At 37.9% G+C, this 17340-nt stretch overlaps 1 protein-coding gene across 2 annotated transcripts in view; it reads left to right on the forward strand.

Annotated features, from left to right (window-relative positions):
* The first annotated feature begins 672 nt into the window (after positions 1–672).
* MMRN1 (multimerin 1) overlaps positions 673–17340 on the forward strand; it is a 76952-nt gene continuing 60284 nt past the window's right edge. For both annotated transcript variants that reach the window (XM_028491597.1, XM_007105386.3), the window contains exon 1: positions 673–1324. In XM_028491597.1, the coding sequence (XP_028347398.1) occupies positions 738–1324 (587 nt within the window). In that variant the 5' untranslated portion in view covers positions 673–737. The remainder of the gene's footprint in view (positions 1325–17340) is intronic.

Consider the following 17340-nt stretch of genomic DNA (forward strand, 5'->3'; position numbering starts at 1 on the left):
TGGAGAGTATAATTTAAAGTGATTTTCTTGTATACTCGCATAATTCAATAATTTATGCTTTTCTTTTTTATTATCATTGAGATTAACTTCAAATAATGCTACAGCTGAAGTCTATATATAAAAATAGGGATGTATATATATTTTTCACACTTCAGCCTGTGACGTGTGAAAGAGCAGAGACACTGCAGATGAGTTTTTGTTTACATGTGTACATGCGTATATGTCCTTGAACAAAATGTGGCTCTCTGGATGGGGCACAGTGGAAAGGAAGCGTCACAAAACTTTTTCTCAAGCTCCTTGTATAGTAGAAAAAAAATGTTAAACTCCTTGACTCAGCCCATCCAAACAAAATTCCATTATCAACGTGAAATTTCTCTTCAAAATCAGCAGCACATGAAATATGGGTGAACCTAGGAAAGTTACTTCATGTTTCTCTCATGGGTTTTGCTGATGATAATTGCCTGTGTTTTTCCATTTACCCTTAGCTTCGTCAGACACCCTTCACTGCTTCCATAGATCATCCTACCAGAGGTCACAGATCACACAGAACCTACAGAAACAGGAAATCAAACTTCCTGAGTCCACTACAAAACACAGAAACCTGTTTCCTCTACACATCTCAAACTGGCAAAGCTCTGTCTTAGCAGATTCAGTGTGGAAGCAGCCATCGAAAAGGCCAGAAGGACTTTATCCCCCCTCCCAATTTCACATGAGCTTTCTAGCTTCAAACTACTGAAATGAAAGGAGCAAGGCTCTTCATCCTGCTTGCTGGTTTATGGAGTGGGGGGATCGGGCGTAACACCACTACACGTACTTGGACTACACCCGAGGATGAGAACTCCCCGAACTCCCAGACCTCTGCTCCGGTTCCTCTAAGCAAACTACAAAGTCTTCAGGTGCTGCCAACCATCCAGATGACATCAGTGGAGATGGCCACAGCTCCCGAGGCAAGCACTTCCGAAGAGAGCCTTCTGAAATCAACGCTGCTTCCCTCAGAGCCACGTGCATCTCCCGAGCGTGTGAGAAACCAAACCCTCACACCCACAGGGAAGACAGAAGTGGTACTGAAGTTACAAACTCTTGCCCTCCCGACCAAATCGAGCCTCAGGTTCAGTCCTAACGCAGAGTCCGTGGTCCTTTCCAACTCCACCCTGCAATTTCTTCAGAGCTTTGCCAGAAAGTCGAAAGAACAAGCCATTTCTCTCAACTCGGTTAGAGGCGTGGGAAATCGATCCCCCCGGGAAACGTACCTCAGCAGAGGTGACAGCCCTGGAAGCCAAAGAACCAGCTACCAAAAATCAAGCTTTGAAACAACTAGAGGAAAGTAAGAAACATTCTTTTTTTTTTTTTCCCTTTCTAACGATAAGGTTTATAAGATTGCAAGCTAGCAGTTGTCTCACTTCCAGAAAAGGATTTCATGTCCAAGATGAAACCAGATCATATTTCAGTTAGGGGAGGTAATTAAGTGTTACCTTATCTAAAAGGGAAAAGATGAACAAACAAAACGCAGCAATTTATTTCAATGGAAGTGGTCGAAGTTTCCAATAGAGGTGCTTTAACTGGGGATAGTCGGTAACAAACAATGTAACCTCTCAGTGACTGTTAGTTAATTCAGATCAGGGTTATCATGCAAGATTCAAATTAATGAGATATGCTTAGACACATGCTTCTCACAGAATAGGTACTCAACAAGTCATATTTTACCAGTACCATTGTACTGAATTATGCCATCATTATGAATGTGTTCACTAGAAAGGCCAATTTTTCAAATTGATTTTGATTTAAAATTAGAGAAAATTCAATTTGAATTGTTCAAGCAAATTAATAAAACAAAGCTTAAAAGAGTATCATTAAAGAAGTCTTTCAAAAGGACCAAAAAACAAAAACAAAACCCTGGTAAATGCACGTCAATGTTCTGTTCATTTAACGTTCGAAGTTAAACACCTGACTATATAAAATAATTCAAGTTAATAATAGCAACTAACACCTGCTATATGAAAGGTGTTGTGTTAACACTGTTGTTGATATAAACATGAGACACTGGGAAGTATACAAGCCAATAGATTTGTATTTATGTATTCTTTATTATTCAAATCCATTTTTCACTGTATTTCAAAGGTTATGGAATTTTTTAAAACATGAAAGTAAATTTGATTTTATAAAAACTTATTAACGGTGCAATTTGGAACATGCCAATTTACTGTAAAAACAAATGCTACAGATTACAAAATGTTCAGCTTAGGATAGATAGACTGTCTAAAACAGACATTTTAACAGATAGAAATTAAACTTTCTCATGTTTAGGAACAACAGAATGTGGTCTATTAAGTAAAAAACATAATTTATTGAGAGTCTTTTCTGAGTCACGGATAAGATCATTTCTATGAATCATATTTTGTTAGACTATGATTTAATTTTTTAAACCAATTATATAGAAATCTTAGGCACTCATAGGAAATGATTTGAACCTTTTAGAGATGTTATTATAAAGGGATTTTTCAATAGACTAGTAAATATAACCAAAAGGAGGGAACAGTTGAAAGTAAAATACCAATTAAATTTTACATAGCATAGAGAAAGTGGCATATGTTTGTTTCATAATTAGAACTAGTAATTGATAATTTGATGAATACTAGTTTTAAAATAAATGCTAGTTGTTTTATCCAAAGACCTCACTGTCAAAGCTTATGAACCCTTACTTATTTGATGACTGTTTATACATCGCTGGTCTCGGGGGAAACATAGAATTTTTAAAATAAAAATAATTCCCGCTCCCAAGGAATGTGTTATATAAAAAGCAAGCACCAACATATCTCAGATTTTTAAAAATTCATTATATGTTAGGAGGTAACAAGATATTAAAGGTGTAACTTGCTGAGCAGAACTCCATCCCATGCATTTTCCAATGAAAAGAATCTTAAATTATCTCTAGAGAAAAGAACTAACTGTACTTAGAGATTCTACATCCTGAGGTCCTAGAGAGCTAAGGTTCTCTTTGGTAATACTTTTCTTTTATAAATTTATTTACTTATTTATTTTTGGCTGCATCGGGTCTTCACTGCTGTGTGTGGGCTTTCTCTAGTTGCGGCGAGCGGGGGCTACTCTTTGTTGCGGTGGGCGGGCTTCTCATTGCGGTGGCTTCTCTTGTTGCAGAGCACGGGCTCTAGGGTACACGGGCTTCAGTAGCTGTGGCACGTGGGCTCAGTAGTTGTGGCTCGTGGGCTCTAGAGCGCAGGCTCAGTAGTTGTGGCGCACAGGCTTAGTTGCTCCGCGGCGTGTGGGATCTTCCCGGACCAGGGCTCAAACCCGTGTCCCCTGCATTGGCAGGCAGATTCCTAACCACTGCTCCACCAGGGAAGTCCTGGTAATACTTTTCATTAAGTATTCATTCATTAAGTAATACTTCATTAAGTCCCAGACTTCTTACTCATTAGCCATGCAATTGATAATGGTATTAGAGAAAACTTAGGTTCATCTATTATGGCCACAGTGCTGATGTAAAGAAGCCTTGGTAAGGTCAAAAGAGGTCTTTCATATTTTCGTTTGATTAGCAAATAATAATAATAGCAAACACATTACGGCATTTTTCCTAGTACTGTACTATTCTGAGTGTGTGTGTGTGTGTGTGTGTGTGTATATATACACACACACACACACACACACACACTCACATATTTTCAATCCTTTAATCGTAACCATAATTCCAGGAAGAAGATTCTGTTACTATTTCATTATAGAGAGGTTAAGAAAATTAACTAGGGTCACTTAGCTAGTAAATCCCAGGACAAAAATTCAAACCCAGGCCAGTTGGCTTCAGAGACGTAGCTCTCAATCCGTACATTATACTCCTTCAGCAAATGCAGTCTATTATCCCAACTGGGAAAATACAAGTGGCCAGTTTATTTCCCCGCTTCTTAGGCTTCAGAGGCTATTCTTTGCCACCAGAATAAATTCCAGATTTCATTCCCAGTCGGTCATACAATGCCATCCTTGATCTGGCTCCTGCCTACCTCCCCAGCCTCATCTTCTGTGACTTTCTGGCCATTAAAATGTGTAGTTTTCTAGTCCACAATATGCTGTTTGTTAAACCTATCTTTGTTCCCTTTTTGGCCCTCTGGCTAGCATGGTCTTCTTTTCCCATCACCTACTTCTTTTACACCTGATAATAATACCTCCAGGAAGCTTTCTCAGGCTCAGTTATGTGGCCCCTCGCTCTCTTTGAATTCTTCTATCACCGCACTTACAATGGTATGTTATAATTACAGTGAACTCATGATCTCCTTGCGTTTAGGGACATATTTTCAGTGCTAGTAAAGTGTTTGGTTTACAATAAGTACACGGTATTTAACCAACTGAATGTAAAGTTTATGGATCCCTATGTGAATATATAGATGAAGCCTTCCCAAAGAAATATTTCTGTATAATAAAACCTTGTTGAGTTGGGATAAACTCATCTTAGGTTTGGGGGTTGTTTTCCTTACTATTTTTGGAATTTTATAGTGGTTCTATGTAAAAGGAGTACTTCTGTCAATAGAATTTTGCTGGCATATTTTTGTCCCATCTTGTACTTTCCCTCATCTTACCACCACAGGAACTCCTGGCTACACCAGAGCTGTGGTTTCCTGTCTGGAACAGTGGGTGTTGGTCAGTGACCAAGCACTTTGAAACAGGCAGGATAAAAAGAAGAAATTGGGATTAATGCATTTAGGTATTGAACCAATCTTTGCTGAGGACCTAATATGTCCCCAGCATTGTGCTTGTGCTGAGGGTAAAACAGTGAAGACAAACTCCCACCTGTTCGGTCCTCATGGAATCTGCAGTCCAGTGGGAAAAGGGCATGGGGAGGAAAAACAGTACATCACAAATGCTGATGTTGAATCAAAATGGTGATGAACAGGGCTTCCCTGGGGGCGCAGTGGCTGAGAGTCCACCTGCCGATGCAGGGGACACGGGTTCGTGCCCCGGTCCGGGAAGATCCCACGTGCCGCGGAGCGGCTGGGCCCGTGAGCCATGGCCGCTGAGCCTGTGCGTCCGGAGCCCGTGCTCCGCAACGGGAGAGGCCACAGCAGTGAGAGGCCCGCGCACTGCAAAAAAAAAAATAGAGAATGGCAATTCAAATTCTGCATAATTACTTACTAGTGAAAGTGGTCGTTCTCCCTGAGGTGGTAGCTATTTTGCCTTCTTGCAAATAGTTTCCTCACAAGGTCACTTGCCAAGATGATTTTTCCATTGGTGTGAAGAAGACATAACTTGCTGGCGAAACTGCATCAGTGTATTAAGGACGTATCTAGGGCAAATAAGTAGCTGTTTGTTACGGCCCAGAAGGAGAAAATTTTAAGAAAATTTAAGAAAATTCGATGCCTTCATCACAGGGCTAAAACCTCTGTCTAACAAAGGTAACAACAGTAGCCAAATATAGATGTCACATTTTAAATCTCTACATCAAAAAAAAAAAAGAAAATCAGGACTAGTTTTGGGGTTGGTGATCACAAATTGGAATATTCAAATTACTTTTGTTCCATTAAAGTAAAATGAATTTTACTAGAAAATTCAATTAATAAATTTAAGACATTTAATTCTTTTCGTTTTACAATATGTTCTGTGTATTTACTGATCTCAGTGATCTTCCGCTAGCTGCAGTGCCAAGAACTTTATTGACGGGCAAACGGTACCCGACCTCATGGAATTTTATTGTAAGATGCTTTATAGGCATCTTAGTCTGCCCATTTTTCAGAATACGCTACAGAATCAAAAAAAAAAAAATGGTGATCAACAAACATTCTGAACGAAGTTTATGAGAGTACATAACAGGATGAGTGGTCTACCCTGGAGGTTATGTGCTTGCCCTGAGAGGACAGTAGGTGAAACGAGATATTCATAGGCATTAACTGCCTACCTAACTTCTCTCACAAGCCCAACCCCTGCAAACATGTACTTGAATCTTCATCTCAGTGAACGGCTAGTTCCATAACTAGAAACCTTGGGTATATCCTGTATACTCTTTCTCTCCTGGCCTTCATATAATCAATCAAGAAGTCTTCTCGGTGTTCCCTCCAATGTCCCCCAAATCTGCCAGCTTCTCTCCCCTTCAGCACACCATGTTGTTCTTAGCCACCATTATCTACTACTTAGTCTCCTCACTCGTCCACGTTTCCACCCTTGCCTTCACACAAGTGTGAGATCTTTCAAACTTTTTTCTATTGAATACATCTGACATAGAACATGGTATACATTTAAGGTATTTAAACTTTAATTCAGGTTAATGCGTTTCATTGGATGTAAGACTTCATCTATTGTGATGTGATTTTATGTACTAATCAGAAAGTAGGACATTATTTAAAGTTTTTAGATTTATCTCAGGGTTTTTAATATCACTTTTGCCTCCTTGAAATGAAGATATAAATGAAACTGGTTAAGACATTTCTAAGGCAATGACAAAAACTACTGTTTGACCAGTAGTGACTAAAATATATCATTGACTTCAAAATATATTCCTGATTTCAGAGATGTTTTAAAACCTGTGGAATTTAGTATTTTGCTCGCATGCTCAAAATCACTTAGTAGCTTTTCCCATATACATTCAGAATAAAATCCTAAACCCTCACCATGCATACAGGGTCCTGCTTGACATGACCCCTGCCTATCTTTATGATCTCATTTTCTACCATGCTCCAAGCTCACTCCGCTCAATCTCCTCCAGCCACACTGGCCTTGCTCCTGGTTACTGACCTTGTCAAGTTAATACGTATCTCAAGGAAACTCGTTTGCTCTTGAGAAAATGCTCTTCCCTCAGCATTTAGACAAATGACTCCTCTTCTTATGCAATTTGAGCTTTAATGTCCCTCCCTCAAGTAGACCTTCTCTGACCATCCAGTGGAAAGTTGCCGTCTTTATCTTATCACCCTTATTTTTTCTTCAGAGCATTTATTTGAAATTATTGGGTCTATTTATGCAGACAGTTGGGTATTTTATATTTTTCCACAAAATACATTCTGTGAAAATAGGACCCTTGACCTTCTTACTTACTATTATTCTATTCACTGCCAACAATAGTGCCATGCACGTAGAGAGAGCTCCACAAAACTCTGTGGAATGACTGATGATTGGATGGAGTTGGATTTCACAGTGGAGATAAAGACTAGAAATATAAGTTTGGGAAATACTAGAACTATAGAAATATGGATGCTCAATTGAGGAGTTTTTCTTTCTTTCTTTCTTTCTTTATTTTTTTTTAATGAAAGGGAGGAGGGAGAGGGCAGAAATCAGAGCTCTTCCAGAGAGTTTCCCACTTACTTGTTTGTCATTGTATTTTATTTTGCATATAGAATGGCCCCAAATATGGTAAAATGTTAATAAAAGGGCCAGAAGGGAAAAGTTGAGCATGAAACAAGATGAATACTATATTTGCTGAGTTTATTGACTTTATTTTAGAATTTCACTTGTTTATTCTTTCTATAAGCTATATAACTTGCTTTATGTACAAACAGGTGGCTCAAGTTAAATGAATTCTGATTTCTAATATGTCTAACATGATAAATTCTACAAGTTTTTTATTCAACCACTTGTAAATAGAAAATTTAAATTTTAAAATGGTTTAAAATTACAAAAACTAACCATTAAATTAATTCTGCTGCCTATCGTAATATGCATTTTTCTGCTTAATTCTGTAAATTATGAGGTTTTAAATGTGAAAAATCTGGTCAATTAAATTCAGATGCCATCTTAGTCCATTCAGGCTGTTATAACAAAATGAGTGACTAGGTTCCTTATAAACAACAGAAATTTATTTCTCACAGTTCTGGAAGCTGGAAAGCCAGGAACAGGTTGCCAGCATGGCCAGTAAGGGCTCTTTTTCAGATTCCCGACTTCTCATTGTACTCCCACATGGTGGAAGGCATGAGGGATCTCTCTAGGGCCACTTTTAAAAGGGCACTAATCCTTTATACCTAACCACCTCCCCAAATCCCCATCTCTCAATATTATCATAATGGGAATTTGGATGTCAACAAATGAATTTTGGGGGGGACACAAACATTCAGTCTTTATCATGTGTAGTTTGCAAAGTTCTTATCAGTGGCCTAGTAGCATCCAAGGGGATCATTCTCACATGCTGTTAAATTCTAAAAAGAAACACACCATTATATTAAAGAGTATTTTTTATGTCCTTGAGAAATAAATGTATCTATTACATTACTGCCAGTGAAAATACTAAAGTATATTCTGTATCTCAGTTTTTTCTCATTAATCGTTTCCTTTTTTACTTCTTTGATATTTCTACTCACTAAATTGCTGCTGAATATAAACATACATATTGTATGATACATGCCAGAATTTAAGGAGTGCTTATACAGTCTAGGTGATTAAACAAGGAATGTTTGTACACCTGCTGTTTCTTTAAATACCAAAATGTTAATTTAAAAATGTGTTATTTCGGGAAATGCTAAAAGAGTCAGTTTACAGGAATAACTGGTTTAAGTATAGAATTAAGCATCAGAGCACCTATTAGCCTGCCTTTCCCGAGGCTCTGTGGTCTGCACACTGGGAAAGTCTGACACCTACTGGAATAGAATTTACAATGTCCCTGAATACGCTGAAGTAACAGGATGGGAAAAAGAAACAAAAAAATAAATAGGTAAAATAAAACAAATTTGTGAAAAAAGTTTAATTAAGGTACCTTTAAGAACTGTTTCTTAGGTATAACATATGTATTTTTATATCTAATTCAGTGTACCTCTTAAAACTGTACTGTCATTGGCTTTAAAACTTTGAAAATAGGTTGGATCCAAAAAGCAAACTCCATGCACATCCTGAGAGGGGGACACACTCAGCTCATTCTCCTAAAATTTTACACTGAGAAATTATTAGTAGTATTATTATTGTATATACACAATGATTTGTGACTCTGAGTTACTATACAGCATATATCATTAAAAACTCAATTACATACTACACTGTGCCCACCGTGGAAGGCAAATCAGTGATGCCTGACAAAAGATTTTCATTGCAAAAGTTGGTATATAAAAGGGGTTTCACCTTAAAACCTAAATTAACCAGAAAATTAAAGTATCAGAAATTCCCCGTAATCTGAGCTTTTCATGATTGCCTCTCAAGATTTGTTTCAAATATTTACATGACTCTTTTAGAAAACTAATACTTCTATCCCAGTTTATATATTATATAGACTTTTGAAAAAGGATGGACTATATAAAGGTATTTACACTAAAATAAAATGAACCACAATATTTTTTTAATTTGAAAATAGTAATTTTCTTAAGGAGATTTGTATCAAGATGGACTTATCTTTTGGACTAATAGCCAAAACTAAATATAAAAAGTCTAATGCTTTATTTGGTTGTGATTTACATATTAAGAATCTTTTTACTGAATCTAAATGCTTACTTCCAATTTCTGTTAATATTTCTTTCACACTGGGTATATTTCCTTTCTCATGTATGACTGATGAACTACCTGTAAATCCTGGTCTCTCATAATAATTAATAATTAATAATTTCATCTTTTCTTTTTAGTTTGATTGAAAAAAATTCCTATAAAAATTACATAACATTTAGGAAGTATTTTTGTTCATAACTACTTAAGACTATAGAGACATTTAGAATATATTTCTTCTGCGAGCCAAGCCTCATCATATGAATTGAACATCACCTGTAATAGTCTTCTGTCATGGTTTTCTGGAACTTATTATTGACCTGATATACATAAGCAATTATGGTTAAGATGAATTTATCAGGTCATTACAGAAACAAGAAAGGAGCAACCTCTACTTGTGTACGAGGCCAAAAACAAAATGGGAGATATACACATACATATATATAGCTATATAGGTACCTAGTCCCTTCATAAAAAATCCTACTGAGCTCTCTGAATCATGTAGTCATTACCAGCAGCAGCAAGTGTTTTACATATATTAAGTCATTTAATCTCACAACAATCCTGTGAGGTAGGTAGGTAATATCATTATATTTATTGTACCGATGAGGAAGCCACATTTAACAAACAAGCTAATGGCTAATAAGTTGTTTCATTTTCTCTTGTTCCTCATTGAACCCTAAGTTCATCTCAATAACGGGATGACAGGAAACAAAGTCAAAATGTCCTTAAATACATCATCTCCCCAAGCAGAAAATCTTCTCCAACTTCCAAGAAAAAATTACATATCATTGGCTAGTTTATGGAGGGGATTTTGCTGGTTTACCTTGACTTCTAGTGAATAGCCTCAGGACTTGGTATTTTCATGCTATCGTGTCAATTCAAATCACAGGTTATGAATATAAATGTTTAAACATTGTCTTCTATGAACAGGATACAAGCAATTTATTAATCTGTGTTCTAAGGACTAGTATAAATAAATAACATTAATTCTTAGATGGGTGTCTTCTATTTCTTAAGGAAGATACTTGTCATGGTCATTATTTAAATGAATCCTTTGCTGCTTCAGTCCACTCTCAATTCAGGATAGAATGGATATGTTTGGACCAGGGTTTGGTCAGGGTACACTTCAAGTGTCAAATGACCAATTAATGGAATCTTGTTTTCAATTTAGTGTTCTCAGGGCTCCTTGGAAGACTGGATTTCTAAAATGTTTCAATCAAAAGTACAGGGATTGTTTACTTACAATGCTTTTCTTAGTTCATTATCCACAAGACTTCAAGTTGTCTATGTCAAAATAGAATCCTTTTCTCCCTTTTGTTTCGTAAGTTCTGCAAGCCAGGCTCATGTTCATAAATAACAAAAGATGTCTGCTTTTTCTTCAAACAAACATTTTACCTATTAACTTGGAAAATCCAAAGGATCAATACAAGCTTTTTTCAGTACATGTTGCTACACAAAAGCAACAGTGTTATTACCATTAAAGAGAATCCCAGATGCAGTCTGCTGTTTGGAGTGTCCGGACCCCACGGAAAGCTCAAAACTTCAAAGAAATTGCTCTCCGTCCGCCATAATCACTCTGGCAAGGTACAAAGGATTTCTAGATTTAAGCAAAATGCTTGTCTGGGATCATTACATTTGCTCTTATACTGGCCTGTCACCATTTCACCATGCTGAATGTTCTGTTTTTAAACTTATATTTTCAGATTATTTTGTTTTAAATTTATATTTACATTTTGAACATCCCTTAATGAGCTTATTTCATCGGTAGCATAAACCTAATTACAAGTCACACCAGGGGCTCTTCGGCTCTGGATTGTTCTTCCAATTTACACTGGATCAAAGATTGCTGGGCCACTGGCAATCTGCTTTTTTGCCTCCTCGACTATTTTAGTCATGAAATGGTTTTACTATTTAGGGTTTTAAACAATCTCTGCAGGTGACACCGATTTATTCTCACAAACAATATCTTTCTGTTTGTCTACCTATCTTTCTAACAACCATCTCTCTTCTTTTTTTTCAGTACCCAGGGTATGTAGGGACGGTGGTACTTTTTTCCTGCCTCGCCCTGTGCCTTCCATAGTCATTCAGACAATGCTCACGTGACAGACAATTTGTGCTTCTGATGAAGTTAGACATTCTCTGTAATTAGGATAATCAGTGGATTTGCAGGAGAAATCTGTTTTTAAAATATCCCTTTATCATGGTGTCTTTATTAATTTTAAAAATTTTATTTCCTGTTTTTGCCGTACTTAGTTTCACATTATTTCTCCAAGTAACACCACGCTTGAACAAAATGTACCAGCGTGTCTTTTTATGCCTTTATGGAACTGAATTTTCAAACTTCTCATTCAAAAGAACCTTGCACAATAAGCTGTATAGTGCTCAATTTATCTGCCTTAGACAGATGAATGACTGAGTCAGCTTTATTTGTAGAGGGACATTTGGTCCAAGGAGGCCTAAGTATTCCAAAGCAGATGTTTACTAACTTTAGTGACTCTACTCTGGGGAAAAATGTGTTCCTTCTTTGTTTTTTAACATTTAGGTTGACTTTTACATTATTTTAATTATAATAATAATTATTATTTTAAGCAGCATAGAGTTCTTATGTTTTACTGATTTAGTGGCGTACATCTCATATTAATCTGAACTCATAGTGATTTGATTTTACAGTCATATAGCATTTCCTTCAGTACTACATTTTGTAAATCATTTCTGCCTCTACCCTCGATAAAAAACCTCAGAAAACAAATGAGAGTGAAGAATATAAATTTAACATAACAAGGTACATATTCACAATAGGGGGAAAATGACCGAAACAGAAAAGTAAAGAGAAAAAAAAATCATGCTATAATCCAATCATTCAATCTATAGTTATTAAGAACTTTCTACAGTTTCGTATAGGATGTTTTATAATAAAATAACTGGTATTACAACCAGACATGAGGCTGATTTTTGTTTTCCTAAACAGTATCTATATGATTTTGGGTGGCTTCTACCAGAAGGTCATCTAAAAACAGGTACTTTAATAAAGGCTGTTTTTGTCCGATCATGGCATTTTTGTGGCAAATGGCCTACTTTGATGCTGTTAAAGTGTCTCAGCTTCACTGGAGCGTGGCCAATTCATATTCCTCTACTATCTTATATGCTGAAGACAGTACGCATACATGGATGGACATAAACAAAGGTTTTTAGAAACGGGCTTGAGAAAAGTTATGGATACAACATGGTCTAATTGATAAGACATGTGGATCAGAACAGCAATTCAGCTACATCTCTCTGTAAGGCAGGATTTATTTGTTATTCTTAATCATATCATTTAAAATTGGGCTATATTGGATACAAAATAGATGTATTATAATACCTAATTTTACCATATGTATCCCTAACAGTGTATCATTCACTTTTATTTTTTAGCTTTATGTAAGAAAAAAGCGTTGTATGGTATTATTTCTGTAACTTGCTTGCATCACACAAGTTTATTATAAGTTAAATTTGGGTTATTGAATATTACAGTTCATTTGTTTAATTGGTGACTAATACCTATGTGTAAATATTTCAATGTATTTCTCCATTCTATGGTAAATGGACATTTAAACTACTTTTAGGTTTTGACAGTTATGAATAATGCTTGCTACCATAAACACTCAGATAACATGATTCCTGGAACACATATGCAAGAGTTTCTCTAAAGTATATATCTAGAAGCGTAACTGCTGGGTCAGTATACGCATGTTCATTATTACATGATAGTAACACATTGTTTTTCAAAGTGGTTTTACCATATATTTCTACCAACAGTATATATGAGATTCCACTTCTCTATACCCTCTGAATACATGAGATTGTCAAATTCTCAAAATTTGCTTATTTGGTGACGTACACCAAGAGCTTGGAAAGGCCTTTCCTAGCCTTCATGAATTGGGCCTGGTGTCAACCAGCAGCCTTACCAGAAACTCGAGGTCTGTGAGATGCAGCAATGCTGGCTGCACCTGGAAAACCCTTGAGTTCATGGGAGATGAAGGAAGGCACATCTGGGGACTCCAAGCACACTTCTTCCTTTATAGGAAGCACCTTGGCACACTAGAGCCTTGCCCCCTCAAAGGCTTTCCCCCTTAGTGCTAGTTCTGAGGGGTTAGCCAGCCCCTCTGAGAATGGAGGTTTGGAGAGAGAGAACACGTGCGTGAGCACGAGACTCCTAAGTCACAGCTCGGTCAACATCTCCCAGGTTTTAAACGTAAGAGCTGAGAACAGTCTGTGGCTTGCAAATCTCTAGAAAAGGACCTTCCCTCACCCACCTCAAAAAGCAGAGGGAGGGCTTCACTGGTGGCGCAGTGGTTGAGAGTCCGCCTGCCGATGCAGGGGATGCGGGTTCGTGCCCTGGTCCGGGAGGATCCCACATGCCGCAGAGACCGCAAAAAAAAAAAAAAAAAGCAGAGGGAAATCAACCAGCCTCAAGAGGTGTGAGAGAGAAAGCAAGAACCAATTCCATCTCCTAGTTTGGTTTCTGGAAAGAAGCAAGCCAATATAGCAGTGACTATCTACAACTTGGCTAGAAGAATTCCCTGAGAAGCCACTGAGGACCAAGTCTCCAGGATGACTAGCTTGGACTTGAGGATTCACTTAGGGAACACTGGAAAGCTTTCCATTGGAGATGGCTGTCAGAACTGTAGCCTACACGCATGCTTCCCAGCTGCCAAGGAATCCGTCCAAGCAGTTCCAAGACTGTAGCCAGTTTGGTCAGAGGATTCTAGTAGCTCTCCCCCATGTGCTGAGGTGGACGTGCCTACTGCAGAAGAGCCTAGGAAAGTCCAGCCTCTGTTTCACTCGCCACCCTGAAAAACGTACCCGATGGGGAGGAGGGTGGAAGAGGTGACTGTGTCCCCTTGAAGAAAGTGAAGTGGGGAGGCTGCCTGAGGCTCAGAGCTGAATTTGACAGAGGATACAGGTTGAAATCATCAAGGCCTGACTTCTTTCTGAGCATGCTGGGGTTTAATCTTCATGGGAAAAGATCAAAACATTTTACCTCCCCAGCAGAGATCATAGACGAGCTAATCTAGACGTCTGGGCAATTTCCAGGTAGAATGCATTTAGGCCTCCATGTAGCCCATGGTATTTAGCACCACCAATGTTTGTTCCTCCTGGCAAAGTTTCCTTTTTACATACATATTTACACACTTAAAAGCAGTTCAATGTCTGCTAGCTTGGCTCATACAAAAGAGGGTTAAAACTCTCACTGAGGAAAAACCAAAATGTGTCCAATTGTATAAAGGCCTCTTCCCTTGCAAGAAACAGGGAGACAGCTGATTTCCTCCCATTTTTCCTCTTTTGCAAAAGAAGCCTTAACTGTAAGTTCGTGTTGTAATTCGAAGACCCATTCTCAGGCCATTTTCCCCCTGACTCTAGCCGATGTTGGAGCTAGGCAGTGTTACAAAAGAAAGTCATTTTCTTCTTTTTCATAACTCCACTATACCATATACAGTAGGAAGTCATATAGAATTAAGAACATAATACGTTACCATTTACAGAATAAAAGCACGTAGCTAAAAGAGCCACATTATCAGAAAGGACAGGTACAAACTTACTGATAAGAGTTCTATAGACAGTTGATTCTTAGATATTATCTCCATTAGAAAACATTATCTCCATCTTCAAAATACTTCAACCCTCTCCAGCCACTCTCAGATGTGTTTAATACTTAAGAGAGTTCTCAGTGAGATTGTTGAAAATAGCTCTTATCAAGTTTTGTCTGTGTTTTGGAAGATTTTTTTGCTTTGCTTTACAGTTGGCTAAATGTAGGCCGAGTCTGACCACCATATTTATTATTTAAACTGCAAGTAATTAATACACAATTCCTTTGTCCTGTTACCTTAACAGTCTCAACCTTCCTTAAATCCCTATTTGTCTAATAACATTGTCCCACCTGTTTTGTTTCTTTAGTCTCTGCCTTTCATTAACTCACTCTAAAGACACAGGTGTGCTTTTTATTCCATGCTGACCACCAATTTGGAAATAGACGATTTTTCTCCTAGCTCCCATTTCACTAATTTTACTTCTCATATTTCCTATTTATTTTTACCGTGCTTACTCCTTAGACTGACTGGTATGATCACATGTTTCTTCTTTTCCCTTCCCGTTAAATTAGCAGGTATATCGTTGACATACCCCATTTTGGAAGGGCTTTTTCTCAGGATGACCAGAGCAAAATGACACCAAGGAGGCGTCTTGGGCGGAAATTCCTCTAACCCAGGCACAGAACATGTTCTGGAGTGGAGAGTTTTCCCGATTTACAGTCCCTCGTTTCTCCTTTACCCTCTCACACAACATGGTAATCAGGGCAGGTTCCATTAAGAACACACACCTGTATCGATACCTCCAGGCGATCATATTAGGCATGGGTGAAAAACCAACCCCTGCGTAAAGCAAGATTTCTACTCAGGGAGCAACATCTTACCTCCTGATTCAGAGGACCCTCACTAATATCAGGTTTAATATTTGGCTACAGTCATCCACGAGCCAACGCCTCTTCACCAATCCTAACAAAACAGACATAGACAAACATGGACAAAGAAACCCAAAGTCTTAGGACTCAATCCTTTGAGCACCTCAGCAGCTGTAACCTTTTATATTGTCTCCCTTAGGGCGGGAATCTAACCCACCATCCTGAGAAGGTTATTAGACAACTTTAGGTGCTGGCACATTTTAACAATGTTACTCACCCAAAAGACATCTGATCCAGGAGCGGTTTCTTCTCTCAAAAGTGAAAAGTTGCACCAAGGAGCCTGGAAAACAGCAACGGGAAGCAGCAACGTGACAGCTGACCCTCCAGACAAGTTTGGCCTGGGTGACCGCTCAGGGGCTGCGGTGCCTTTGGCCGGCAGTCACGAGATTTACATCCCTCTGTGGTGACCGACATCGCTACCGAGCAAGGGCTCCTTGGCCAAGGCGCACAGAAGCTAATACCAAGGCACCGGCTTTTGAGAAAACAAAAGCTCTACTGCGAGATCGACAGGCAAGGAAACAGGAAGCAAGGCTCTCGCATCTGTCTTCTCCATCCAGGGCTCGGGGTGAAGTTTAGGGGATTAGGGAAATTTCAAACTTGGAAGCTGATTGGCTAGTCTTGAACTAGTCCATATAACCTCCCACTGTTGCTGGGAGCCAGATTTTCCTTGTTGAAGAACTTCTCATTTCATCAAAGCCTCAACACGTCTATTCTTTGAGTTCCATAGAGCGAAGATTCTCGGCTCTGGGGTTATACTGGACACATGGGTTCCTGTCTTGCACATGCCCAGGGCTGTCTGTAAAATAACTCAAGGTCTGATTAATCAACACCCTCTTTAAGGATGCAAAACCAGTTTAAGCTGGTCAATGTTTTACATGCTGTTAAATTTAACAACAATAATGTTATTTTACCTATTATAAACAGCATCTTTTTAAAATTTGTTGTTAGCACATCAAACTATAACTGATCTTAACTGTATGGCTAAACTTTTTTATTAATTATAAAACATTTTAAATTGATCTCCACTAAATTGAGGAACTCATTCATTATAATCATTTACATATAGACTCCTTTATATTCTCTTTATTCACAATCATATCACCTGCTGCTAATAAGTTATTTTTTTCCTCTTTTTCGATCCTTACACCATTTATTTATTTATTTTCATCTTACTGCACATTGTTCAATGGAAGTAACAGATCTAGGTCTGAGTCACTACCTCAGTCTAATATTGATATCTGCATAAGGGCAATTTTGGATTTTGACTTAGCTTATAGCTAAACAATAGAGATTCTGGTTTTACCTCTGATTTATTTTTAATTTACTTTTATCTTATAGTGTTTTTTTTTAACATCTTTATTGGAATATAACTGCTTTACAATGGTGTGTTAGTTTCTGCTTTCTAACAAAGTGAATCAGTTATACATATACATATATCCCCATATCTCCTC

This window comes from Physeter macrocephalus, chromosome 7 (genome assembly GCF_002837175.3).
Source record: "Physeter macrocephalus isolate SW-GA chromosome 7, ASM283717v5, whole genome shotgun sequence".
Classification (NCBI taxonomy): Eukaryota; Metazoa; Chordata; class Mammalia; order Artiodactyla; family Physeteridae; genus Physeter; species Physeter macrocephalus.